The following is a 27,581-nucleotide window of genomic DNA, read 5'->3' on the forward strand; positions in this document are numbered from 1 at the left end:
TCAAGGTTGCTCCTGCCGTTCACGTCCGCTCGTCTCGCGCCTATATTCACGTCGCGCGCAGCTGCTAGACTCGTGACAGTTCGGGACAGCTCGGGAGGCGTCGAGCCTGAGATCGGGAGTGAATCGCGCGGCGTATTCTACACGGTGGCATATTCATGTACGCATGTACACACATATATCTACGTATATATACGGTGAATACGGTGGGTGGGTGGCTGTTCGTCGATGTCAGTGTGCTCATCGCTCCTTGAAAGAAGCGAGTCGCGATCGCGGCGGCAGTCGACGTTTATCTGGTGGTCGAAAATAAAAAAATCGCCGACACGGCCGAACAAGGCGGACATAGAGCGGATTGCATCTCGTGTAAACATCGTCCTTGTCGTCGATGACTCCTTCGAACCGTTCGCCTCATCGGTGAGTTCTTGTCGGCTCTCGCCTCTCGTATCCGCCCGGTCAGATTCACGCTGAATAAATTCTCTCCTTGACTCTAATTTTCCTTTCTCTTTAGCTGACGCGGCGCATCAAAACGCGTAAGCGTCCAAACAACCATAAATCGGGTAGTTTATTCCTGCGAGAGATCATAGTATCATAGCGGAGAGATTCGTCGTGAACGCGGTAAGATTCCTTCGGGATCGATTCATCAGTGCGTGGCTTATCGTACGTTGATATCTCGCAGGAGGAAGAAATAGTCATCTCGTGAGAACCGCGCGTGTTTCACGGCTGAGAATTATAAATAACAACATCATCGGTTAAAACGGTCGGCTTCCGATGGAGCCTGTTAAAGAGGAACTGGACGGATCAGCTGTAAAAGTTAATAAATCTAATGCAAGATTCGTGAGTTTGATATTGCACGAAGCGCTTTTAAAACGTAAGAGTAATTAATTTGTGTGAGTTGAGGTGAAGATTTGCTCTGTAGAATTAAAGTTTTCATTTTTATGTACAAGTACAAGTTAAAGTCATGGTATAATTATTATAGAAATTAAGTTTCACATAAGATAATTATATAATATTTAAATTAGAATATTTGCGAAATATAGAATATTTTGAAAAATTATATTTTTAATTAAATTATATTTTATAGAAAGAATCTTTGCTTTAATTCACACACACATACATACGCAAAGTTATGATTGATTTTATATTATAAAAGGCTAAAAGTGCGCAACGTCAAATTCATCGACCTCGAAATAAATTTTGATGTAACTGATCCGTCCAGTTCCTCCTTAATTATTCACTGGTGTATTTCAGAACAAGTCGCTTTTCTTGACAATCCCTTGATGAGAGAAAGAGAGAAAGAGAGAAAGCGAGAAAGCGAGTTCTAAGCTAAGTGAATGTCAACGACTGATATATGACTACAAGTTAAATAGCTTTTCCGGTCGGCGAAATTCCTACGATCGATCAGATCGCAGACATAATATATACATATTTCTAGGAATCGATTCCACGATATATCACACACACACATATTTCCGAGAATCGATCACAAATAAAAAAAAAGTATTAACGTCAGCGCGTTAATATATCGGAAATACACTAGTGTCACGGGACGTTTGCGTGCAACATAATTTTTTTTTATATTTTTTCTCCGGTAGTATCTTAACCACTTCTGACGTGCGCTTTTGATATTCGATAATCTCGAGTAATTAATTCGATAATCTCGAATAATTAATTCCTGGCTAATTATTGATTCGCTGCCCCGCGTCCTCCTCCCATCCTCACGCATTACAGTTCCTGCCAAACGAAGGAGAAATAAATTATTAATCGAATACAATTTATATACATGTCAATTATATAATTATATGCAATGATAAAGAGATGATTATTTATGGAGGAAGGTTTTGTCATGTTTATATATCGCTTCATTTCGCTCGCTAGAAGTCTATTTTTCCTGGTAAGTATTAATAATTCATGATTCTATATTTAAATATTGTGCAGCATTGCAAACTTCGCTCTTAAAAAGATGTCAATTGTAAAAATATTAAAAGAACTTTTTTTAAGTGTAATGCAAATTATGCGCAACAGTAAATGAACTTTAAACTTGCGCGAGTAGATAGGAAGTTTATATCATCGAATGACTTAATTAACAGTAACACACGGTTTAATGACGAATAATGATGATGAGTTAATACATGTAACGTGTGTACATATTTTTTCAAAATACAGTATTCTATCGATTATAATACAATAATACAGATTCGTCGAGATGTCCGACACATCGTTCGAAATGTGTGTGTGTGTGTGCGTCTTTAATAAGATACTATTGAATTTTCTGCTCGCACTTGCCCTTACACTACTGCATTTCAATCGTATTATCTTTATTCGTGTACGTGGTAATACTTTAATCGTCTATCTCGAGTGATTGCAAAATAACCTTGTACCGACGAGAAGCATTTTGTGTCGGCATTTAAAGTACATATAACAGTCAAACACATGCGAGTAACGTACAATTTACAAATATTAGAGATCATTACTGAAAAATAAGGACATAAATCTAATTTGTCGTTTAATTTTGTCCCAAAATATAAAAAATATATTTATATAAACCTCATTTTATATAATATTAAATATATCCTGAACTATATAATTTATTATACATATTCTGACATTAAATATTAATTTCATTATATTAACATTACACAAGAATTATATATTAAAAGTAATCAATTTGCAATTTGATCTCTTCAAAGAAAAATTGATTAAGAATTTATAATAATTTATTATAATTTTTCAATAATGTAACAAGCAAAATTATATTACATTTTTATCTAGTTTGAGTCTGAGTTTTTATATTAAATTATTATTGTGAAATATTATGTGAAAACTTGTACTTTTAAAGTTTGAGTCTCAAAGTCTCTTTATCTTTCAGTGTTAAATATAATAATGTTATCATTAAAATTTTAACAATTATGTGTGAATGAAGGCAAATTGTGTGTGAAAAACTTAACTGTAGACGCAAAAGTACATACAGTTGTCCTCTTAATTTTGTTATTTGTAAAGCTATTTAAAGCGTATTGTGTCTGTCAACCTTGATACGTAATTTTCCGATTACATCATTAATGGTTATTCACTGTGACAAGTGCGTAAGCATGTTGTTGAATCCTAGCTCTTGGATCGATCTAGGAATATTAATGCGATTTTTCTTGCACTGATTATGCGTCTCGCCTCTTACTTATTATGACTGTCATTTATCACCAACGTATCGGTTAAATCATTGTTGTAAAGTGAGAAGAGAACACATAATCGCACATGATATATTGTGCAATATATTGTTTACTAAATGTTGTATCGTTATTCCTTATTACAGAATTATAGACCTATTCAGCGATTTTTTACTAAATCGGTCAACTTTGCACTTTGATCCATAATTTTGTTTTTTATGTTTTCTTTTTATAATAAAAAGATATTAAAGAATATCAGTTATTTTTCTTTAACATAATATGTTCTATAAAATGTAGAATTAGAAAATAAATTATATATATATATATATATATATATATATATATATATATAATATATATGTAAAATTTACACAATATGATGATAACATATAATTTTATGTTTTATAATTTTCATCTTTTTTTTTACATCATATTTATGATTAAACACGAAGTAATAAAAAATTAAACCTTTTTTTTATCCTAATATCTTTCCTATCGCAATCTATTTTAATTACGATAAATGTATGCTTTAATTTAGTAATAAATTTAATACTAAATTCGTTAAGAGAATTGAAAACATTGTATTTTATAATGTTAGATAATATATGAAAACATAGATGATATGTAATTTATACGAATGATATATATATATATATATATATATATATATATATATATGCAAATGCATAGAGGAATATATATATATATATATATATATATATATATATATGCAAATGCATAGAGAAACATAAATTAAAAATTTTAATTATATCGCGATCAAATATACTCACATATTATCTTGTGCACACATCGAGATAATCTCATTTCAAACACATAACGAGAGAAATTTATTAATAAAGTTTAATTTATAATGAATTTTATTATTATATTTACGAAATTAAATTTAGGAAAAAGGAATTTTTACAATTAATGTAAAATGTAAATGTATTTAAAAATTGCTCTTTTTAAAATCTTTAAATGCATTTTACATGTCATTCTTTTAAAATGCATTTAAAAATATCTCTTAAAGAATGTGGTTAAACTGCTTTTAAGAATGTAGTTTGGAACTGCATTTTAATTAAAACTTGCATGTATTTCGACTAACTCGGCAATATGAATGCATTAGAATAATGAAAAGCATGGATTAAACTTTTTCTCTTTACAGGTGAATATCAATTGAAGGGCAAACGCGTGGCAAGATGCAAATTAGGCAAATGCTGAACGTGCTCCATCGCTTTCTGGAACTGATCGTGAGAGGAATATTACTATTAATTGCGTACATCAGTGGACCGGCAGAATCTCAACCACCTATCAAAGATTTAACTCTCTTACACAGCGCGACTACTTTAGCGTTAAAAATTCGAAATAGACAAGTAAGTCTCTTTTTATCCTTAAACTCTTTGCTGAATCTTTTTTTCGATCATTCTCAATAGTTTATTTCTGTTTCAAATCATTCTTCATAGATTTTAATCTATTTCCTGTTTCAAATCGTCTAATGACAAAAGAAGGACAAAATCTATTTCATTACATGACTAATAGCATTATAATATCTAAATTTATATATATATATATATATATATATATATATATAATAAATATAACAAAAATATAATATGAATCCCAAATCATACAACGATTCCTATAAATATATTATATTTTCTATCTTTTTGTTTCGTTAATTATTTTATATATATAAAAAATAGCCTTCTTTCTTCTTTGGTCCTTATCACAATAAAAATATCTAATTCTCATCTACTTATGCGATACATTTGCTTATTATACCGATTAAGTTGATAATGCAATTGCTTATCATTCACAGTTAACTTCAGAGGAAGTGATATCTTCATATATAGAAAGAATTAAAGAAATTCAACCGATACTCAACTGTGTAGTCGCAGAACGTTTTAAGGAAGCTCTTGAGGAAGCAAGAAAATGTGACGAATTATTGAAATCTCAGGACGCTCCGTCCGCAGATTTGTTGGCCAAAGAGAAACCATTGTTTGGTGTACCTTTTACTACCAAGGTAATTTTTATATTTTCATCAATTTTCAATTTCATTAGCTAATAGAAAGATATAATAAAGAGATTAATGATAACGATTTGGTTTTTATCTTCATATCATCTATATTAATATCATAAAATTGTGCGATTATAATCTAAGAGGGAAAATTTTAATTATTATAATTTTTCAATTACTTTATGACTTTTCAATTATTATATCGCAGGACTGTATCAGGATGGCGAACATGCATCAGACAGCTGGCCTAGTTATAAGAAAGAACATTGTTGCTGATAGAGATGCAGAAGTGATAAAATTAATGAGGTCAGCTGGAGCTATACCTCTGGCATTGACAAATGTTTCAGAGTTGGCAATGTGGTGGGAAAGCACTAACTATCTGTTTGGTACCACCAAGAATCCCTACAATACGAGGTACATTATCGGCATAATATATAGTATATGTGACAATATTCATTAAAGTTTATTAAATTATTTATCAAAATTTTAAATTATTGAAAAAATACAAAATACAAAAAATAAATATAAAATAAATCAGTTTTATTAGTAGACGTTATAACGATTGATAGTATAAAATTAACTATTATATTTTAATTTAATGTTCAATATGTATGTTAATAGATATAATCTACGATATAATCCAATTTCCAATATTTTACTTTGAATTTAAGTATATAACAAAAATTGTAATCGACAATATTTTTTATTTTCCTTTACGACTTTTTTCATTATAATTCACTTTCAGACACATTGTAGGCGGTTCTTCGGGTGGCGAAGGTTGCATACAAGCAGCAGCTGGATCGCCGCTTGGAATTGGCTCAGATATTGGCGGCTCTATTCGTATGCCGGCATTTTTTAATGGGATTTTTGGCCATAAACCATCTAAGGGTGAGGAAAATTGAAAATTTGACTAACGTGCATGTTTCTTATTATCGACTTCTCACGACAATATCATTTTTATTATAGGAATAGTCTCTAATGATGGTCAATATCCTAGTGCGCACAGTGATGACCAAGATCAATTACTCGCCATTGGACCAATGTGTAGATACGCGCAAGATATTACATTAACTCTTAAGATACTCGCAAATAAGAATGTCGACCTACTGAAGCTGGATCAAAAAGTGGATATCTCACAAATCAAGGCAAATTGATTTAACATTCCATAGTTAACTTCTCTTTAACCTAATGTTACTTTATATATACATGCTTTTGCAAGGAAAAACGAGGTTAATAAGTTTATCATATAATAAACATGAAACGATGTTCTGTACGGATTTAGATTTATTATATGGAGGACGACGGCGGTCAATATCTAATTTCCCCCGTGGATCCAGAAATAAAGGATGCAATGAGAAGAATATTGAAGTATTTTGAGAAGGCGCACAAAATTAAAGCTACAAAATTGTCTATAAAGAAATTAAAAAAGGGAATAGCTCTCTGGATGGCAAATATGACAGCCAAAGATGAAAAGGACTTTTCATACGAGTTAACCAATAGGAAAGGTCACATCAATATTTGGTGGGAATTCGTTAAGTGGATGCTATTTATGAGCGATCACACCTTGGTTGCTCTTCTCACTGCCGCATTCGAAAGATTCGGTATCAAATATGGAAGTGAAGAACACATTCGACTTATGCAACAAAGTAAAGATCTCCGTCAAGAGTTTAAGGTGCAATTCTTTAAAGAGAAATTTATATATAATATGAATTGTTTGAATCCTACCATATTATTTGCAATATTAATTTTTGTATAACACTTTTTCTGTTTCTCAGGATATTTTGGGAGAGGATGGTGTGTTTTTGTATCCAACCCATCCAACTGCAGCTCCAATGCATTATGAACCGTTGTTCAAACCGTTCAATTTTTCTTACACTGCAATAATTAATGTGTTAGGCCTACCAGCTACGGCTTGTCCGTTAGGTTTAAATAAACAAGGGCTTCCCATTGGTATACAGGTGCATATTGCATTGCATGATATTTTTACGTAAAATTATAAAGATATCACGTTTTAAATAACATATTTTTTTAATCACACAGGTCGTAGCAGGACTTCACCAAGATCGTTTGACACTTGCTGTTGCAGAAGAATTGGAACGAGGTTTCGGAGGCTGGGTACCTCCGGCAATAGTTTAACATCAGTACTATCATAGACAATAATTCAATGAATGAATGGCATACACATAACGCCTCATCTTACCAAACCCTGCCATCTTTTTCTTGTAAAGTATTGTGAACTATTTATATCAAAGATTTCATATGTGCGAATACATTATCAAGATAAAGTACAAACATATATATATATATATATATGAAGATATTATATATTTGACATTTATTATATATATATATATATGTATATGCATTTAATATAAAATGTATAATTTGTTACATTACTTGATATTTTGTAAGTTTCATGATACAGAGTACACGATACATTATTATTAATGCATTTATGAAGTTCCAAGAAAATATTTGTATTATAATATCTCTAAATATGAGAATTGTATTCTTTTTCAATTTTGTGACCAATTGTTGATTAGGATTCCTTGATATAATATAATGATTAATGTTGCGATCAATATTCACATAGCCAATTGTACTGATATTGAGACAGTATTATCTAATTTGATATAAAATTGGAATGCCATCGCGTATGTGCACTCTTACATGAGAAAAGAAAAAAACCTGAATTTTTTCTCAAATATATATGACAAAATAATTGTATATATTCACAATTATATATCTTAAATCAGTATATTTATATATACCTCATAGATTTCTACATAGAATTTTCTATTTTCATACGTGATATATGTAAACTCAGATGGTAGGAGGGTGCTTTTGGTGATGATATAAGACGTTCAATGTTATTTAAAATATGTATTGATATGTTGAGAATTTATATATATATATATATATATATATATTTATACATATATTTTATCTACCAAGAAATAAATTTGTATTATATTATTTTATTTTTCATAATTATATTCTTATCTATATCCATTAATTCCTTTTTCCACTACTCTGCCATATATGTTGACACATGTAAACTATTTATTAATACTTCCACAAAAATATGCATATTGAGAGATACCTTTCAAAATGAATTAAGTACTTTTTGTCGGTATAATATAAAACAAAATATTGTTGTGCGTTTAAAATGTTATTTTAGTTTATATGTATCTAACGCGCGCGCGCGCGCGTGTGTGTATGTGTTATATCACGTCAAAAATTTATAATATGCTTGTAGTGCATATCAAATCATTTATTTTAAGCATATATTTTAAGAATATTTTTGATTTACTAATTTTAATAAATATTTTATTGTGGAATACACTACACACATATATACATACATATATATTTAAAATGCAAATATGAAAAAGATTTATTAATGAGATACGCAATCATATTGGAAGAACAAGTTTCAATAGTTTCTTTGAAATAGTTCGAACTGAGAAAATTTTATTTCAATTTATAAATATCTAAAGACTGTCTTTCTATATTTAAAAAAAATATAAGTAACATTGTGTATCAGAGATATTTTTGTTGCTAAATTTCAAATGCAATTTCGATGGAATTGCGAAATTATATCTGTAAATTTGTATGACATGCGCGTGATTTATAAAATAATATCATATTCAATTCTCATTTATTTATCAACTCATTTATGTTTCACTCTCAATCAAATTGAAAAAAATAGTCAATTTTCGAAACACACATTCTTATTTTTATACTTCAAAATGTAGAAATAATATATGTATATATTGAAATAATATATGTATATATTGAATATATTTAATAGATATTAATAGATACATATTGTTATATATTTAATAGATACATATTGTTTTATTATACTTTCTCTGATACCAATTAAATAATCTTAATAAGAACTATTTTTATGTAATTTAAGCCGATCCCCCCCACATTCAACAATTGTCAACAATTAAATACATTTAATAACGATAATAAATTGGAAGCTGAATATGTTTTCCCTCTATCTTTTATTCTGTACTCTAACTTAAAAAATGTATTTAATATATTTTTAAATATAAAATTTTAAAAAATTCTAAAGATGCATGAAAACTGGAGGACTTTTCACAGCGCTTTTAATTAATACTTACTTTTAATAATATGTCAAGATCAATATAAAAATTTTATATATCGATTTTATGTTTCAGCAAAAGGAAAAAAAAGCACTGCACCAAATTACATTCTAGTCTATAAGGAAATCCGTTGCTATTATCAATAAAATTACGCTACCCCAGACTATTCTGCTATCTATTCGTATCATTTATAAAAAAAGAGAAGATAAACCTACCTATCAGTAAGCAATACCCTGTTGTACAGGAGATTAGCGTTACGTTATGAGATTTGTTTTTTCTGACGGTGCCTCTCTATTACTAGTGATGATGAGAGCCTTTCCTTCTAATCTATTATCCAACGAATTATTCTTGCTGCTCTGGCAGCCCGATCTGCTGGGAATCATTTCGAACTCATTCAAGTTGATCTCCGGGTCGAGAAACGCCAGGTCATCCCTTAACTGATCCGTTCTGTCGTCGAAATGATGTCTCTCGTTTCCATTACTGTCTCGTTCCAGTACCGATAGTTCTTCAGTATTATTCTCGCCGTTTTTTGTCGTAAACTTCGTCGTTTCTCTCTGTTCGTCCGATTGCTTATTTATTATGTTTAATTCTACATCCGTTTGCGTTTTTTCGGAAGAAAGTTTCGCTTGATTGTTCAAGAGCGTTTTATCCACATTCGTCAAGACTGTCGAGCCGTGGCTCCTCAGATGGTTTCCGTTTGCGGTTTTTGACCCGTTGGTCTGTTTTTGTACGTGCATATTCTGATCAGCGGGCTGCTCTTTTCCCTTTTTGGTGGCCGTGGTAGCGGCGGCGAGCTCGGCCTCTTTCATCGCCAAGTGGATGACCGGCTCGGCCCATAATCCCGGGTTGAAGGCTGGTCCCGTTCCACCGAGCTCCGCCGGCAAGATGTCCGTTGGCAGATGCTCGTGGAGCGTGCTGAGATTGTTACCGTGCAGATAGATCTGTAAATAAAAAGACGAACGTTAACGGCTTTTCTTGATGTATATACTTGACAGTTATCTGAGGCGCCTGAGCAATGATAATTTGTATAGAATCTTACATCGAAGATATCGATTTTTGCAGAGACTCTTATTTTATGACATTTGTTTCGAATTATGTTTGTTTATTTACGTGCACATTAAATGATAGAGATTAATTTCTATTATATTTTAAATATTTCTTGGATGGGATAAAAAGTGTAAGTAATTAAAATTAAATTTTCAAGTCCAATTTTTGTTATGATAAATATTATAAAAATATAAAATTTTACCTATATAATTGAATTACATTTCGTGTGCATTGAAATATAATCATGCGATGTATCCTGGCAATTTATTCGTGTACATAATGCGATGAATCATCTGCATCGCGTCTCACCTTATTTCGCGTTTTCTCATCCAGAAATGGCTTCACCAGAGCCAGAGTCGCCTGGACGTACAGGGGCGCTGAAAGGAAGTGTATCGCTTTGAATCGGGCAGGAAATCGCCCACGTAGAGCAGCTATTAGGTTTCGCAAAGCCGCTGCACCCAGCGCGCTACCCTGCCGTAACGAGAATCCGCTCCAGTCTACCACAACGACGAAACCACATTGCTGGAAAAAAATACAAGTCATCGTTCAGGAAACATGTGATAATTCCAGTTACAAATAAACATTCTGTCTGGATCGGACGTAGAAATTGAATGAAATTGCAGTTTGAAAACACTTTGTAAAATATAAATTACCGTCAAAGCATGGAAACTCGATATATACATATATATGTATTTTTTATATTGATATATTTTGTAGAATATATATTTTTATAGTTCAATATGTGTATGTGTGATTTTTTTATAAAACACACAAAGTGCAAATAAATAGCTTTACAATTTTTAAATATATAACACAAATATTTCGTAAATCATAAATTTGTAATAAGCGATAAATCTTTCGTAAAAGCCATCAATTTTTAATAAAAATAAGAGATAAAGTAATATAAATAATCCGCGAAATAAATCCATGAAATAAAAATTAATTGTTAATGATGTAAATGACTTGCACCTGATTTCGAGGGTCCTGAATAAGTATTTCCAGAACTAAGAAGATAGCTCGTTGAACGGACAATGCGGGCACAGCTATGGGATCCCATTGCGATGCTAAAATAACCAGCACGCATCTGCCTTTCCTACATTGATTCATAATAAAATAAAAAATAATGCATAAAATCAGAAGATAATTAAAAAATATAAGTATCATAAATAAACAGCTGTTTATCCAAATCATTATAATAATAATTTAAAAAAATAAGTTTTTGTTTCTCCATGTCTATTGTCTTAAATTATCTCAATTTATCAGGCATACTTTTTATTTTAAACATTAAATAAATCATTAATCGAAAGTGTTTCGTTATACAAATTATACAAATTATACGAAGGATGAAGCTGTATTAATTGTACTTGCATAATATATTATACATTATATTATGCAAATATAATATACAATAATATACAATTTTTTATTATAATAATTGCATATATTATATTTGCAGTACCAAGTGCTGATTGTAGTAAAAAATTGTAAGAATAAATATAACGGTTGTTATAAATCACGAGTTTATCCCTCGTTATTCCTTAATCCGCAGTACTTTCTTATTATAGATACACATACACACACACACACACATATCTGTACTTACTTATCTCGTGCGGGCAGAACACCTGGTATGCCAGCGCGAAGCGCGCGTTGCAAAGCGGAATCCCGAGCGGTGAGGTTGCCGAAGATATCCTGGCGATGCGCTATTTGCGCCTGATAAGCGGCTATCAGTGCAGCTGCTTGCTCGGTGCGATACTTCCGGGCCAACAGGAAGCGCGTAATATATTCATCCGTGCAACTCTCCAAGTCTAGGGACAACAGAGACGGAGACTGATCGTCATTGTAATGCTACCCGCAAAAACGCACGACCGGAAGCAATCCGAATGCGGACATTACCCGGAAAATACGCGCGGAACATTTCAATATTCTTCGCATTTGATTATAAATGATCGATCTTTCTTCGCTTTTTCAATTAGGTAGAGAATTAACTTTTGCTCAAGAGATCATAAAAACTGCATATTTTCGATATTTCAATTTCCAATAAAATGATTCGATTTTTTTTCTTTTTTTGCTACACATATTTCTTTTATTCATCTCAATATATTATTTAATTCATGCTTTACATTATTATCTTACAGTAATTGCTATTTATATATTTGTTGAATATATATTTTGATTAAAATAAGGCGAACTAAGGAATTTATATCACTTTGTTAAAAAAAACATTAAATTAGATAAGAAGATAACTTTGTAAAGTAAAGAAGAAAAAAGTAAATTTAATATTAAATCATGATAGACTTTAATAGAATTTAATAAATTAAATTTTAAATTATTAAATTATATTAAATTTTAAATTATATTATTAAATCATAATTTTAGCTTCTAATATTATTTTAACTTCACGTGTGTCACAAAATGCAATAATCTGATATCGATATAGTTATATTTTATACTTATGATTCCATTTTACCTACCTACATCCGGCATTTGCCGAAGTATAGCTCTGACAGTTTTAATGGCTAACTTCTTGTCACGCTTATCGAACTTGCCTCCCTCCTCGTAAATACTACGTGCCAAGGCGACGCTATTGTGACCACGTACGGGATCACACCACATATATTCGCAATATTCGGACATTTCGCTATTTTTCTTGCAAGCACGTCAATCTGAAACATTGGAATAAACAAGATTTTTTATTATACATATTTTTATTCTGGTACATAAAAAAAGATTTTATGTACCAGAAATATTATAATTATTTTTAAAATGATATTTTCTGAATATCGATGTATGTATTTTTGAAGGTATTATACGTGATATATTATTATTATTATTATTATTATTATAGATTATATATATTATATAGTCGTTGTGAGGAAAATCCATTGTGCTAAATTATTTTTATTAATATATCTTCTCTTATCTTATTAAGTTTTTCTATTTAAAATATCTTGAATCGTGTATTTTTTTACAGTTAAAGTTTAATTAAGTTTAATTAAGAATTTTTATTATAGGAATATCGGCTATTATATAAAATATTTTATTTATGATTAATAATTGCTTGACAGAAAAGATAAACCACACAAAAGCACAATTATTATTCCCATGTAATAAAGATTTAATAAGAAATTTTATCAAACAAAATTTTTTTAAATATAAATTATATATATGTATACATTTTGGCAAAATGACAAAAATTTATTTCTCGTTCAAGTTTAAAAAGAAAAATAAATTCGAAATGAAAACTAGATCAAAAGTATCGTAAAGCGAGAAATGCATTCTTCTTGAAGAGAGACGTACGCAGAAAATTATATTCATCTCGATATATATATTAGATATAATAAATGATTCGATTTTTAATTATTAATGATGCAAAATTATGAAAAAATAACACAACTGATTAAACACAAGTGACATAAAAACGTGCCTGATAAAAGCGAATGCTGCTGCGAATAACATTATAGTATTCGAGCACGTAAAACGTATGTACATATGTAACGTTCGATGATTGATTCGGAAAGTGGCGTATCTTGTTAAAAGCCGCTCCCACTGAATAAATAATACACGTAATCACGGTTTATATCATAAATCACGATAAAAACGCGGCTCAATTGCACTCGCCAAAGCTTTCATTTCGCATATTTTATTTCTTTCATACATCCAACATCATCATCATCCAACATTCAGGCACATTGCACCAAACGATGATTCATGGAGAACTGTCCTTGTAAGAAGCGCGTGTTGCGCGAGCGGTTCTTTCGACCGGTTCGGATAATTATTTCGCGAAAGTTTCGCACGACCTTGCAACAGACAAGCGATCGATTTGCGATCCCTTATACTTTCTCAGTCGCTAACTCGTCCACACAATCGAGTCGAGTGCTTCGAGAAACTCGGGATATAATATTACCGAGACATTAAGCAAAAGTTGAATGTGGAAAATATCTAATTCCTTCATTTAAAAAATGGACATTAAAATTTCTACATTTTATTTTAAGAAGTCTAAAATAGAAAATAGAAAATTTTTAGTCATCAAAAAATAACTGTTTAATTTCTATTTATTATTAACACAAGAAGAAGGTAGGAAAACATGACGAAAGTCATTGTCCAGAGAAGATGAATCGTAAAATTAAACGGTATTCTGAAGCAATTCAGAGCCGGTTTCAAAAAGAGAGTAAGGGAGAGAGAAAGAGAAAGAAAGAAAAAAAAATGATACTCAGGTATCCCATAAATTAATAAATTAATAAAATACTCAAGTCAAAATTATTTTTGACATATCACATATCATAGTAATTCTATTATTAGACATTCATTGATATTTCTTACATATATTTTATACAAGAAAATGGGTTATCTACATAAATTGCAAAATGTATTGAAACACACCATTTTTCTTCGATTAATAAGGATGTAAACTATTAGCGATAAAGAGAGTTTAGTAGGAAATATAATATCAGCTTACAATATAACAAGAGTTATAACGTACCCGTACTCGTTACGTCAGATCTATTTCCGTCTCTTTAAAGTTTGTCGAAACCGATAGCCTATTACCTTGATAATACAATGTAAACCCGACACGCACTGGTACGCATATTAAAATCTATGAACAGTCAGACCTAATTATAACACCAAGAGATAAAAAGGATTACAATACAAAGCTTTGGCGCAAGTGTAACCAAACGTAACCAAACATAAAATATAAAAAAAAAGAGACAATACATTGTACTTACGTGAAAGCGTTATATAAAGAATATCGAGATCCTTTCTAATTTGATTCTCTATCGTTCCCAATCAGGAAGATTAAAAGATGAGATGCACTTATGTAGTCAAACAAACCGTGCACAATGATAGGAGTTATTCGAACTCGCGGATTCGTAGCCAAGTGTCAGAACATGAGGAACATGAAGAGACGAGGAACGAGGAGAATCACCGGCAGATTACGGTACGAGAGATGAAAGAAAGAAACGGAACAGGGAAAGAGTTCGAACAAGAGAGAAGGAGATAGCGCGAGGAGAGAGAGCGCGGTTGAAGCCGGTTATCGACTCGCCGCTGACTCATCGTGCTCTCCTTGCACTCGCTCTATTGTAATCCCACGCGAAAAATCGTCCACCATCGATGGGATATCCCATCATTGCATCTGTTTATGAGCGAGATAGCACTAGGGTTGGTGTCAACCGTCTGGTTTTGACCTGGACTATCAGATTTTCAGGAATCTTGTCCGGTGCCCGGTTGACAAGTCAAACCGAACGTGTCTGATTTTTACGTACATTTAAATAATAAAATGAAATTTATCCAAATTCTATTTTTTTTAATTTGAAAGCAATATTGTAAATCATTTCTTATAAAATTTAGCATTTAATCTAATTTTATTATTACTGTTTCTATCCGATTTTGTTTCCGAAGACGAAAAAAATGTCCGATAATTTTTGGATTTGACAAACCTAGACAATATCTGTCATAACAACGATGTATTTAAATGTGCGTATTTACATGTCCGAAGTCTTGCGAATAGTATCTTGAGCTTTCATTAAATTTATCTTTGCAATATTGCCGATGAAATTTCTCTGCAAATCTCAATGTTATAGATACTTGGGGAAAAGATTCATGGATCTTTTTTCGAAAATTTCGACAATGGAATATTAAGTAGATACATTTCTTTTCATGTGGAATGTACGTTCGGACACTTTTTTTAAAACAGTTTACATATGACAGTCGCAGTTTGCGTATCAGCTTTATCTTCAAATAACTTAGCATTAATGCTATTCTATGTATAATTATGTAACAGGTAACATTAATCTTTTAAGAAGGCAATTTAATGATACAAAAAAGGAGAGATTTTGCAACTGATGACTCACAGATAAAATTGACATACGCTTCAAACAATTATTATTGTCTCATTTTATCGAAATTTTAATATTAAATTTAATATTAAATAAAGGCTCAAAAAATTTTATTAAAAATAATACGAAGTATAATTTATATTATTAAAAATAACACAAAGTATAATTTATATTATAATTATAATAATATAAAGTATAATTAATATTAAATTTAATTTAAAATTGTAATATGAATAAGTCAGACATAGATAATAAAAATAACATATCTGCGAGAATAATTTTATAATAATTTCAATAATTAATCAAATAATTATTGATACTCGTTGAATTATACAAATAATAATATGAGAGGTGTAAAAGCTAACTCGAAAATCATATGTAATTATTTAAATACATAGAAAATCTTTTTTCAAATTCATCCCATGTTGCATATAAAATATTTCATGAATAATATTCGCACGTTCCGCTACAATGTGTGTCATCAACATTTATCGTCATTGCCCGATCTATAAAGACGCATAAAAAATTATCAGATGTCCGTCATCTGGTTTTTTTAATCGAACAATGGCAACGCGGAAGCGCTCGGTAACCCTAGAAACACAAAAGCTTGATACGATTTTTCACGAGTATGCGACGCATTTCTTTACATACGTCGTCGCAAACTAAGCGACGCTAATAAAGAACGGCCGCTAATAAAGAACGGATGTGATGTTAAAAACGTCGCATAAAACGAACCAACATTCGTAAATCTGTTTCGTGCTATAAAACAACAAACTATATTTTGTACTTTGATTTTTAGTTTGCCTTTGGCAACAGTTGAACGATTGCGCGGTCCGTGATATTTTGCAGACATTTATTATAATGCGCACACATCCAAAAATGAATTAACGACTGTCATTTATTTATTTCTCTTCTTTTTTTGTTTCTTATAAAATAATAAATAAAAATAATAAATAAAAATAAAAATATATAGCATTAAAGCGCGTTTTTAGTCTTACTGCAAGAATGAAACTGCACACGCGATGTCTTCCAATACCTAACACGTATGATTCAACGTAAGTTAATTTATGCGAGTCATCAGTTGCAAAACTTTTTCTCTACATCATTCATTGTATTATCTCGAAAGATTGCGACTAATGTTGTTGCATATAATTATATATCGATGTTGTGTTGCATATAATTATATATATTATATATCATAACATTGACGTTGAGAGACGCGCAAATTAGAGATAAGAGACCGAAGATATGTAAAGTATTTAAAAGAAACAGAATCGCACGCATTTATTACGCAAAATAAGCAGTAAACAGCGATATTTACTGTCCCCATAATTTCAGTAATTATATAATTTTGTACAAAAATTATCTCGCGTAAACATTTTTCTTCTTTTACATACATACATTGTCTGAAATGCGCTTTCGTTTGTGCAACTGACGATGCAAGAGTACATACATGCATACGTACGTACGTATATACATACATACATATATGTACATGTTACGCGTCCAAGGAAGAAGTTGCGTAATGTAACGGTAGAAACGCGATGTATGGCAGCAATAAGAGAGACATTACCCGTTTTCTTAACATGTACAGCGAGAGCCCATCGTAATATCCATCCATAAAAAGTTTAATAACTGACATATAAAAAGGAATGTTCTATCCATCTATGCGGCTCATTAATTACATTTGTCCGAGCATTACACATAAAATGTTAGATACTTTGAAGAATATTTTAGATGTAGAATTTTATCTGCACAGGTATATGCAAAATTGGAAATAAAATAGAGACCAAATTCTAAAAATTTAGATGCGATTATACATCATTTATGAAACATGAGAAATGTACATTATATATTTTAATTACATTTAATATTAATATATTTATATGTAATATTAATATTATATATTTAATATTAACTATACTTTTTAATACGAAATATTTAATATTAATATATCTAATATTAATTATACTTTTTAATACGAAATATCAGATTGCAAATGTCAGATAAACAATAATTGCTATAAGTCATAAGAGGAGATAACTTTATGAAAATTTTAAAACAAAAATTATATCGTATTTAACAAGAATCCTTAAAACAGGATTGAATATTCCTCTCTGTATAACTCAAACAAATTGATCAAACGATATAAATAATATTGTCTACGAATACACTCGAGATATTTCTTTTTCTTAAATCTATTTTTGCGAAATATTCGAGGCTATCAATAGCTATGTTAAATAAACTACGCCTTGTTTCGCACACACAAACCAAGTTATCACTCATAAGAAATTATAAAGTTAACAGGTGCCATTTAATAAATGCCGATAAGAAGACGATATTACTCATCGATCGATTTTCGCGTTGCCTGGCACCCATTTGTTCTTTCGCTTTCGCGAATATCTGACCATCTTTTACACGAGGGCACCTGGATCTGAAAAAGAAGGGCCTACAAAAAGGGTTGAGCAAAAAAAACATTTAGAAAGAAGAGGATATCCCTTTATGGATCCATAGCCTGCGTACGCAGTTGTTTGCGAAAAAGAGGACAAAAGACGTGCATTGTCTTCGTAGCTGCAAACCTTCCGCAAGTATTGTCAATACGTTTGTTAAGTAACATTCCTATAATATAGGCAAATACCTTTGCGGTGCACACTTTCACTAATCTTGTCTAATTCCACCATGCGCATTATAGAGTAAAATAAATTCTACATCGCGCCATTATATAAAATATAAGGAGTGTTTTGCACGTACTGTTACTCCACTTTCATCGCGGATAAATTAAGCTAATCGAATAAGACAAACGGAGCAAGAAATGGCGTCGTAAAACTTCCGCTAATGAAAATAAATTATTCTAAATATTTATCGTCGAAATATTTGCGATATCTTGTACGCTTTCGAACGGAAAAAATTATGCATATTTATGCAAAAAAGTTTACGAGTGAGTCATTAGAATCGCATGAATAATAATAACAAAAGGTTTATTACAAAAGTATTCAGTTGCACAACTTGACGTTTCGAGACAAAGACTCTCTTACCTTGCATCCGGCTCCTACGAACGGTCTTGGAGAACGGTTTTAAAGAATCGTGCGAGATATTCCGCAACAACGACGATCCAGGGACTGTTGATCGATCGTGGAACTCGATTTTTCACGGTTATCGGCGACGCATCGCCGAATTTTGCGCGCGAACCGATCCACGTACTTCGACTGTCAAACGCGCGCGTCGAACGCGAGGAGCCGAAACGCCGCTCGAAACGTCCGGCGCGAAACTGGCGATTCGAAATATGGCGAGCACGGCGTGAGACGTGACACATGCGTGACACAGGGCCAACCGGCACCGACGAGGCGTAGGCGCCGCTCGATGAATACGGCGACGAACTGACCGTCCGATCCAGGGCCGTCACTAGCTTGGCGAACGACGAAGCGAAATGGCCGCGTAAATTATCCTCGATGGCTCGGTCGAAGAATGTTACGTCACGCGTTCGATTTTACCGACGTTTTCACGTCAACATTGGGTACGTCGAGCATAAATCTTACGTTGATTTATTACGACATTACATAGTTATGAGTGAAAAAATGAAAGTCTCGAAAGTTTAAATTTATACCATGGTCAGATATTCGCGCATTCTTTTCTGGTAGATAACAGGTTAATGAATAATTCTTTCGAGTGTCGCGCGACAGAAAGATAAATCAGGCAATTAAATATTAATATCATCCGGTACCTGATAAAAGAACAAATCTTTTATTTCCGATTGAATAACGATGCATCTACGAATTCTGTGTATAAAAAAGAGATTTGATTCAAACGAAATTTCTCAGACAAGATTAGAAAGCAAATTATGCGCTCGTATTCTTATTATAATAGCTATCTTTGGCATTTAAATATATTGCAATATTAATTTTGAATAATATTGTAATATATTACAATATATTGCATTATATTACAATATATATTGCAATATATCGCAATATTCAAAAATTATTATCAAAATATTAGGAATTTAAAATTTGATTTACTAAAAATAGAAAAATAATAATTTTAAAAATGAAAAAAAAGATTCAAATATATATATAGAAATTCGAATATGATTAGTAATAGAAATCGTTGCACCGTACTTTAGATAGTTACAATTATAATTACCTAAATCTAATTTTAAATTGTAAAGTCGGATTTTATATACATTTTACATGTAATTGATCAAAATATAATTAAATTTTTTATATAATTATATATATATATATATATATATATATATATATACACACACACACACACACACATATATATGTATATCCAATTTTTTATTTAGAACTATTATTTATCGTAATTTCAATCAATCAAAAATTTTATATACAGGATGATTCGTAAGGTCAGGTCAAACTAGGAGATGAAAAAGGAGTTTGAGTAGAATAAATAATGTAAATAAACTTTTTTGATATTCGCTATAATTTAGTAAATATTGCACTTTATGTGTACAAAAAGCGTAAAACTCCTTCAATAATTTAAATATTTTTCCTCTGTGTAACGTATTACATAGTAGAATTTGTATGACCTTTAATAGCGTTTTCACTGATAATGACACAGCAAGTATGAACAGAGTACGAATGCGGCAAACAATTAGATCACAACATTACGCACTCAACGTAAACAATCTAAAAAACGTACTCTGAGCAAAAACTTCATTAAAAAATGTCTTTTTTTGTACTCGCTATGATTTAGTAAATCCATGTTTCGCTTAAAAGACGACAGTATTCAACTAGCAATAAAGAAGACAAGTTATAACAAGCAAATAAAGAAGAGAATTGGATAACCAAATTCTTATACACAGAAAATTACACCGTGATCAAAAATTGAACATGTTTAGCAACGAGGAATATCGCGATATGCATTATCTGTATGGACTTTGTGATGGCAATGCCGCTGCAGCTGAATTATGCTTGCGTAATAGAGGACAGCATTTTGAACACCTGCTTTAATGAACGCAAAAAAACATTATGGGTCATGCAATGTATTGTTTATTTTGTAGTTAAAATATAACACACACATATTTTCTATACATTCATATAAAGTGCAATTACTTACTAAACTATAGCGAATATCAAAAAAGTTTATTTACATTATTTATTCTACTCAAACTCCTCTTTCATCTCCTAGTTGGTTGACCTGACCTTTCGAATCACCCTGTATAAATTACTAATATACTTGATTATTAATTTTAAATAATATTATAAAATATTGAAACCAAAAATAGCCACAATAGGAATACGAATGTAAAATTTGCTTTTTATTATATTAGTCTTTATATTAGTATTTATATTAATCTTTCATAGAAAATTTTGTTAAGTCATTTTTATTCACAGAATTCACAAGCATATCATTATTAATCAAAGGAAATATCTACTCCTTGTCAATGTGCTTCCTTTTCTTTTTTTGAAATAATCAATAAGCATGAAGATAATTATAGAACGCTGGCATTATCGACTGCAGATATATAGTATTTCAATTTAACAATTACTGTTTTATCATCTATAATAACAGCATCACGTAAACATCTCTATTATATAATAATAATAATAATAATAATAATAATAAGTCATAATGTACTATGAAAAAGAAAATGTTCTAATTTAATCAAGAAAAAATTAAAAGAAGACAATTCTCTCTTTTAAATTTTTAAAAACACTTAAAACACATTTATATTTAACATGTTTCAAATGTTTTTTATTAAAAATTAAATATTCTATCATATTTATAAAATATCAATTACTTTAGAGAATAATATAATACTACACAATAAAAAAAAGTTGTTAAAAATTTAAATTCTATGTAAAAAAATTACATATTACTATTATTACTATTATTACTATTTTGATCAATATTTAATTTGCAAATAAAAATTTCGTAATAATAATTTATATGAAATTATAATTTAGTATATTCACATTTTGTTGTCAGTTTGCATTTATCTTCACTTAAACCATTATCCCTATAAGACACAATATTCCTAAAATATTGTATAAATATTATTAACAGTTAATAATATTTTCATTAATTTCATTAATTTTGATAACTTTAACTTATGATTTTATAAGATATCTTGAAAATATATTTTCTGAGAAAAGATATAACCACAAATAATTTTTTTTTCAATTTATTTAGCTATATACCTTCATTCTCCCTCTTGTAAATTCTTCAAAACACATTTAAATGTTTAACATATTTAAAATCTTTTGTTTATCAAAAATTCCATCATATTTATATATATATATATATATATATATATATATATTATATATATAACAATAAAATACATTCCTAAAGTAATATTTTACATTACTTTATTAAGTATGTCTTACTTTATTAAGTACCCATATAGCACAGAAGCTTGCTGCAACGTTGCTGCAATGTTACAATATTGCTCACTGCAGTGTAATGTTGCAGCAATAATGCAGAGACATTATTTTGTAATATTACTTTGACAATGTTGCAGCAACGTTTTAACATAGCGAAAATGTATAACATGTGTTTCTTTACTTGCCGCTACGCGACACCCAATTTAACTAACTCGTATTTGAATTCATCTAAGATGGATATAATGTCTACAAAAGATTAATGTAGTAATTATATTTCTTGTCTTGTGCCAGTTTAATTTCTGGCAATAAACAGACTTGATTTACTTAATATTCTGAATCCTAATGAGGGATCCAGATTATTAAACAAATAATTTGTTTAATAATCTGGATCCTTCATTGGGTTTCAGAATATTAAACAGATTTTTCTTAATTGAATGGGTAAATAGGAAATAATTCATTTATTGCACGTATTAAAATATTCTGATGTCGAATGTATGTAAAATAATTGTATGTAATATTATTGAGATAAATATTTAAGAAACATCTAATAAAAACACTAATAGATGTTTTTTTAAAGGCATTTTTTCCTATCTTTCTAAAACATTTTTTTTTATATTTTCAAAGTTTATTTGTTAAATTTAAAACGTGTCTGCATTTGTAGCAAAACGCGTTTTAATATTACAAATACATTTCACCGTAACATTGCTACAATATTACATTGCAATATTTCTACAAGCGGACATTTTACCGTTGCTGCAATATTGCAGCAATGTTGCAGCAACATTTTGCAACCTTTCTGCAATGTTACAATCTTGCAAAGAAATATGTCTGCAATGTTGCTGCAATATTTCTGTGCCGTATGGGTATGTCTTTACTTTTTTTATTAAGTATGTCTTACTTTATTAAGTATGTCATTACTTTATTAAGTATGTCTTACTTTATTAAGTATTATTAAGTATGATTAATAATGTCTAAAAAAAAAACAAATAATCAATAATGTCCATTGCACACAAAAAGTTTATTATATATTATGCAAAGTTTTTAAAGAATCTTCAGATTATGTAAATGTTTTTTGATAAAAAAATTATCTACCGTTGTATCCGGGAGCAAAGATATCAAGAATTTATGATAATACTGACCTTTCATATCATGTGTCAAGAATTTTAAAAAATTTAGTAATTTCATTATATCATCATTATATATTGCTTTAGAATGTTATATTTTACAACATTAAATTATTTTTTTTCTATTTTAATTACTTTATATAATATATTTAGAAATCTATCCAAAGTTCTTTATCCTCTTTAATACATATTTATCCTTCCTTCTCTCTAAATGTCTATTTTTACTTCTGCAAACTCAAAAATTTTTCCAATAGTATTTTATATACTGGACAAAATTAACGCATAATTTTTGTTCACTTTTTCTTTAAATTTTTTCGTTAAAATTTAAATATCAGCTTTTAAAGAAAAAGTGAAGAAAAAATTATGCGTTAATTTTGTTCAGGAGTATATATCATGTCTAAAAATTCTTAAAAAATCTCTTCAATATTCGTTTTGCGGCTTTTTTCAAAAAAATTCCTACACACGCACATTTGAATTCGCGTTTCAAGTTCTATAGTCAATGTACGCTGCGCTTCTCCCACCCAAACTTAAAAGCAATGGAAAGATGATTCTTGTTAGCCTTGATATTCGTTCGTTAAAGCAATGCAGGCATAGTTCCCGCGACCGTGATTCTCGGTCTGCATTCACGTGCATATCGTCGCGTCGTCATCATCACCATCATCATCTACCGATAAAATCGTCGCAGTTATCGCGAGACGTTGTAACCAAGTGAAGTATTTCGCGCGACCCATGACCAATAAATCGCACACGAATGCAATATTAACGCGCAGTCATCTCGATAATTACATATATGTGTATGCAGATATAAACTTTTTTATGTCGATAGTGTGTGTGCTACTAAAGTTTTAATATTAAATGTGCCAGTATATCAGTTGACTGCGAACAGTCGGTGTTGGATTGTAATCACTGCGAATGCGGATAACACTCTCAGTCATTGCGTGACTTGACAATAATCATCAACAACAGAGTAACAAGGTAAATCAAACTATGTTTAATAACGGACGAATCGTGTTTAAAAACTTTTGTTCTTTCTCGTTTCAATACGAAATTATAATTATATATTTATATGCATATATTAATATATAATAATCTTCTTCGGCACAAAATTTTTAATATTGATAACTATAAAAGTATTGATCATTCTATTTAATTTTGTCACATTTTCCTGGCCCATCCCAGTGAGAAAAGACAAGTCGGATAAGACGTTTAATAAACGTCTATTAAATATCTATTGAATGTCTTATTGTTAGATAATTTATTATATTTATATAAGATTTTGCAATAAAATTGTTTGTAAAAATTGTTTGTAAAAATTTTGTAATAAGTAAAAACGATTTAGCATATTTTTATAAAATAAGCAAGACTAATAATAAACGATGAATCATCATATTTGATATCTAAATAGTGAAGAGAATATGATATTGGCTTATTATCATGAAGTATTATTAAAATGATATATACTTGTATCACAATAAGATTTTGCCATTTACGTAACGGATCGCAGATCTTGTTCTTTATGTAATTATTAAGTGATTAAAATGCAAATTTAATTATTACAATCAAAATCTTCAATCGGCAATCATATTGTGTACACATAATTTATTTTCGCTACGCTGTAAATGTGCACGAGAAAAAGATTTTATACAAATCGCTTTTTCCCAACGTTTAAAAATGTTGCGTTCACAAAATAGGATTAAAAATGCATCTCAATATGACTGATATATATATATATATATATAAATTTGGACTAAAATTATTTTTAAAATAATTTTCTAATCTGTACAATGTTATATTAATTAGAATTGAAATGGCAAACGTAATACAAGTTTGTTCTTTGCTTGATTTGCGGATAAATTGTACAATATGATTTGTTACACACACAGAATTATACAAATGATGAATTATACATTAGTTTTTACACTGAAGTCACGATTGATTTGCACTTACGATTTATTTGCAGTCACGATTTACTACAAGTGTATACATAATTAATTTTTTTTGTGGAATATTTACATGCTGCATTTATAATCAATCATGCATTTATGATCAATCAAAATTTCTTTCAAGGTTTAGTTGCATAAAAATTCTAAATATCAAATATTGATGTTTTGCATTAAATATGAAATGATCTCAGTTTTGCAAAATTTGACATTAATTAAGTTTAATAGCGTGAGGATAAATAATATAACTGTTCATTCTTTTATTTTTTAATTATTAGGATATAATTTATTAGCTACATATTTTACTGCTTCAAGATTTTAATAGTTTCACATGAAGTATAGTCACATAAATTAATTAATTTAACCGTTAATGTATGTTTAATGTAAATTTTATCGTTATCTTTTAATGTTGCTAAAATATGAATGTTTTAGCTATATCTTAGATATATAACGTCAATAAAAATGTTTTCAAAATTAAATCCAATTTATCAAAAGTAATTAGCTAATAAATTATTACATGTAATAATGATAAATGAATCTCTTATATATGAATATCCATAATTATTAGCAAAACATTAAATGAATATCCATAATTATTAGCAAAACATTAAATAAAATTATTTATTTTATATATTTCATTAAAAGATTGTTATAAAGATTGCTTGAAAAAGATAATTGATTTATCGATAAACTTATCAATCGTAATGGATTTATACATGATATCATCGTTAAAAAAGTTGCTATCCTAAGCTATATCCACACTGAGCAAAGTTAATATGAGCGCGCAATAAGATATGCCGAATTATGAATATTAATGATGCATAAATTTTATTATACTGACTTAGAAAAATAAATTATTCAATAATTAGCAAAGTAACAAAAAAATTATCTTTGTTTTCTGATTATTTTATTATACACAGAGATCAAAATTGATATCGATTATATATCGGTATTTTTATATAATAATCGATAAAATCGATTAAATTCTAATATGACATACATGTATGTCGGTATTATATAATTTTATGCATCCATAATATCGATATTATATCATTTTATTACTAACTTTTTATCATATAGTATTGATGCTATAATGATAATACAATGCATATAGTTATCGCTATTACATTTTATTAATTTTTCATATTTATTAAATTTGACAGAACTTTATCAGGATGGCGCCTGTTTTAAACACTCTAGTCCATTTGATCAGTCTAATACTTTACGGTTTCACTCTATACTATGCCTTCAACATATTACACATTCCTATGGTGGCAGCAAAATTTGAAAAGTTCGATCCTGGTCAATTGAAGTACTTAACGATGTGGGATGTGGTAAGTCGTATATCTTTTTTAATTATAAAAGAATTCTCTTTCTTTTTTCTTGTATAGATAAAAAACTGTATAAGATGTATAAGATATAAAATGTATAGAAGTAATTATAGAGAAGTATATATAGAGAAGTATTAATATATACAAATATATTTCTTGTGCTGTAAATAATTTTTTGTACTAAAAATAAATGTCTTCATTTCGAATTTAGAATTTTAATTCTAGGATATGCTAAAAATTCAGGATATGCTAATATTTGCAATTTTTTGTATATTTAATATACATAAATTAAAGCGAAGAGGAGAAAGAAGATGTTTTTACACAACGATAATAGATAATTTACAAATATCCAATATCCAAATATCCAATTCATGTTGCAATAATTGTTCATAAGCATGATTTTTATTTTGGAGTTTTTTGCAATTTTTTTAAACAAATTATATTTTATGAAAAATTTAAATTCAGTTCTGTCTGAAAATATATCTTATCTCAGAAAAAAATATGTGTATATATATATATATATATATATATATATATATATATATGTATGTATATACATATTAAAATAAAAAATATTCAATATTATTAGGAATTACCTCATTACATAAATTAAGAGATATTTCAATTAAATGTAACTAAATATACAAAATATATTTCCT

The 27,581-nt window shown here is 29.5% G+C and overlaps 3 protein-coding genes across 8 annotated transcripts in view; 2 read left to right on the forward strand and 1 right to left on the reverse strand.

The window, feature by feature from the left end:
- The first annotated feature begins 142 nt into the window (after positions 1-142).
- Positions 143-7,476, forward strand: LOC105254206 (fatty-acid amide hydrolase 2). 3 transcript variants are annotated; one of them, XM_011262727.3, is made up of 10 exons: positions 143-411; positions 506-527; positions 4,321-4,528; positions 4,975-5,178; positions 5,381-5,586; positions 5,918-6,060; positions 6,139-6,317; positions 6,455-6,844; positions 6,948-7,130; positions 7,213-7,476. In XM_011262727.3, exons 3-10 carry the CDS (start codon positions 4,355-4,357, stop codon positions 7,306-7,308), a joined length of 1,575 nt encoding a protein of 524 aa, XP_011261029.1. In that variant the 5' UTR covers positions 143-411; positions 506-527; positions 4,321-4,354; the 3' UTR covers positions 7,309-7,476. The 3 variants fall into 3 exon arrangements, with proteins under 3 accessions (XP_011261029.1, XP_011261028.1, XP_011261030.1); XM_011262726.3 differs by lacking the exon at positions 506-527 and having other exon boundaries at positions 7,213-7,475; XM_011262728.3 differs by lacking the exons at positions 143-411; positions 506-527 and adding an exon at positions 531-612.
- LOC105254207 (clavesin-2) overlaps positions 1,164-27,581 on the reverse strand; it is a 27,581-nt gene continuing 1,163 nt past the window's right edge. The window contains exons 1-7 of one of the 3 annotated variants that reach the window (XM_011262730.3): positions 19,210-19,558; positions 12,812-13,003; positions 11,941-12,145; positions 11,307-11,430; positions 10,647-10,859; positions 9,506-10,231; positions 1,164-1,728 (exon numbers count right to left, since the gene is read on the reverse strand). In XM_011262730.3, the coding sequence (XP_011261032.2) occupies positions 9,545-10,231; positions 10,647-10,859; positions 11,307-11,430; positions 11,941-12,145; positions 12,812-12,974 (1,392 nt within the window). In that variant the 5' untranslated portion in view covers positions 12,975-13,003; positions 19,210-19,558 and the 3' untranslated portion in view covers positions 1,164-1,728; positions 9,506-9,544. Of the gene's footprint in view, positions 1,729-9,076; positions 10,232-10,646; positions 10,860-11,306; positions 11,431-11,940; positions 12,146-12,811; positions 13,004-19,209; positions 19,559-27,581 lie in introns of those variants that run through there. The other 2 variants (XM_011262729.3, XM_011262731.3) reach the window with 2 other exon arrangements.
- Positions 24,245-27,581, forward strand: part of LOC105254208 (androgen-induced gene 1 protein) — a 17,119-nt gene continuing 13,782 nt past the window's right edge. The window contains exons 1-2 of one of the 2 annotated variants that reach the window (XM_011262732.3): positions 24,245-24,626; positions 26,755-26,925. In XM_011262732.3, coding sequence (XP_011261034.1) covers positions 26,767-26,925 — 159 coding nt within the window. In that variant the 5' untranslated portion in view covers positions 24,245-24,626; positions 26,755-26,766. Of the gene's footprint in view, positions 24,627-26,754; positions 26,926-27,581 lie in introns of those variants that run through there. The other variant, XM_020028418.2, reaches the window with a different exon arrangement.

Source organism: Camponotus floridanus, unplaced genomic scaffold (genome assembly GCF_003227725.1).
Source record: "Camponotus floridanus strain SB8 unplaced genomic scaffold, Cflo_v7.5 scaffold22, whole genome shotgun sequence".
NCBI classification, from domain to species: domain Eukaryota; kingdom Metazoa; phylum Arthropoda; class Insecta; order Hymenoptera; family Formicidae; genus Camponotus; species Camponotus floridanus.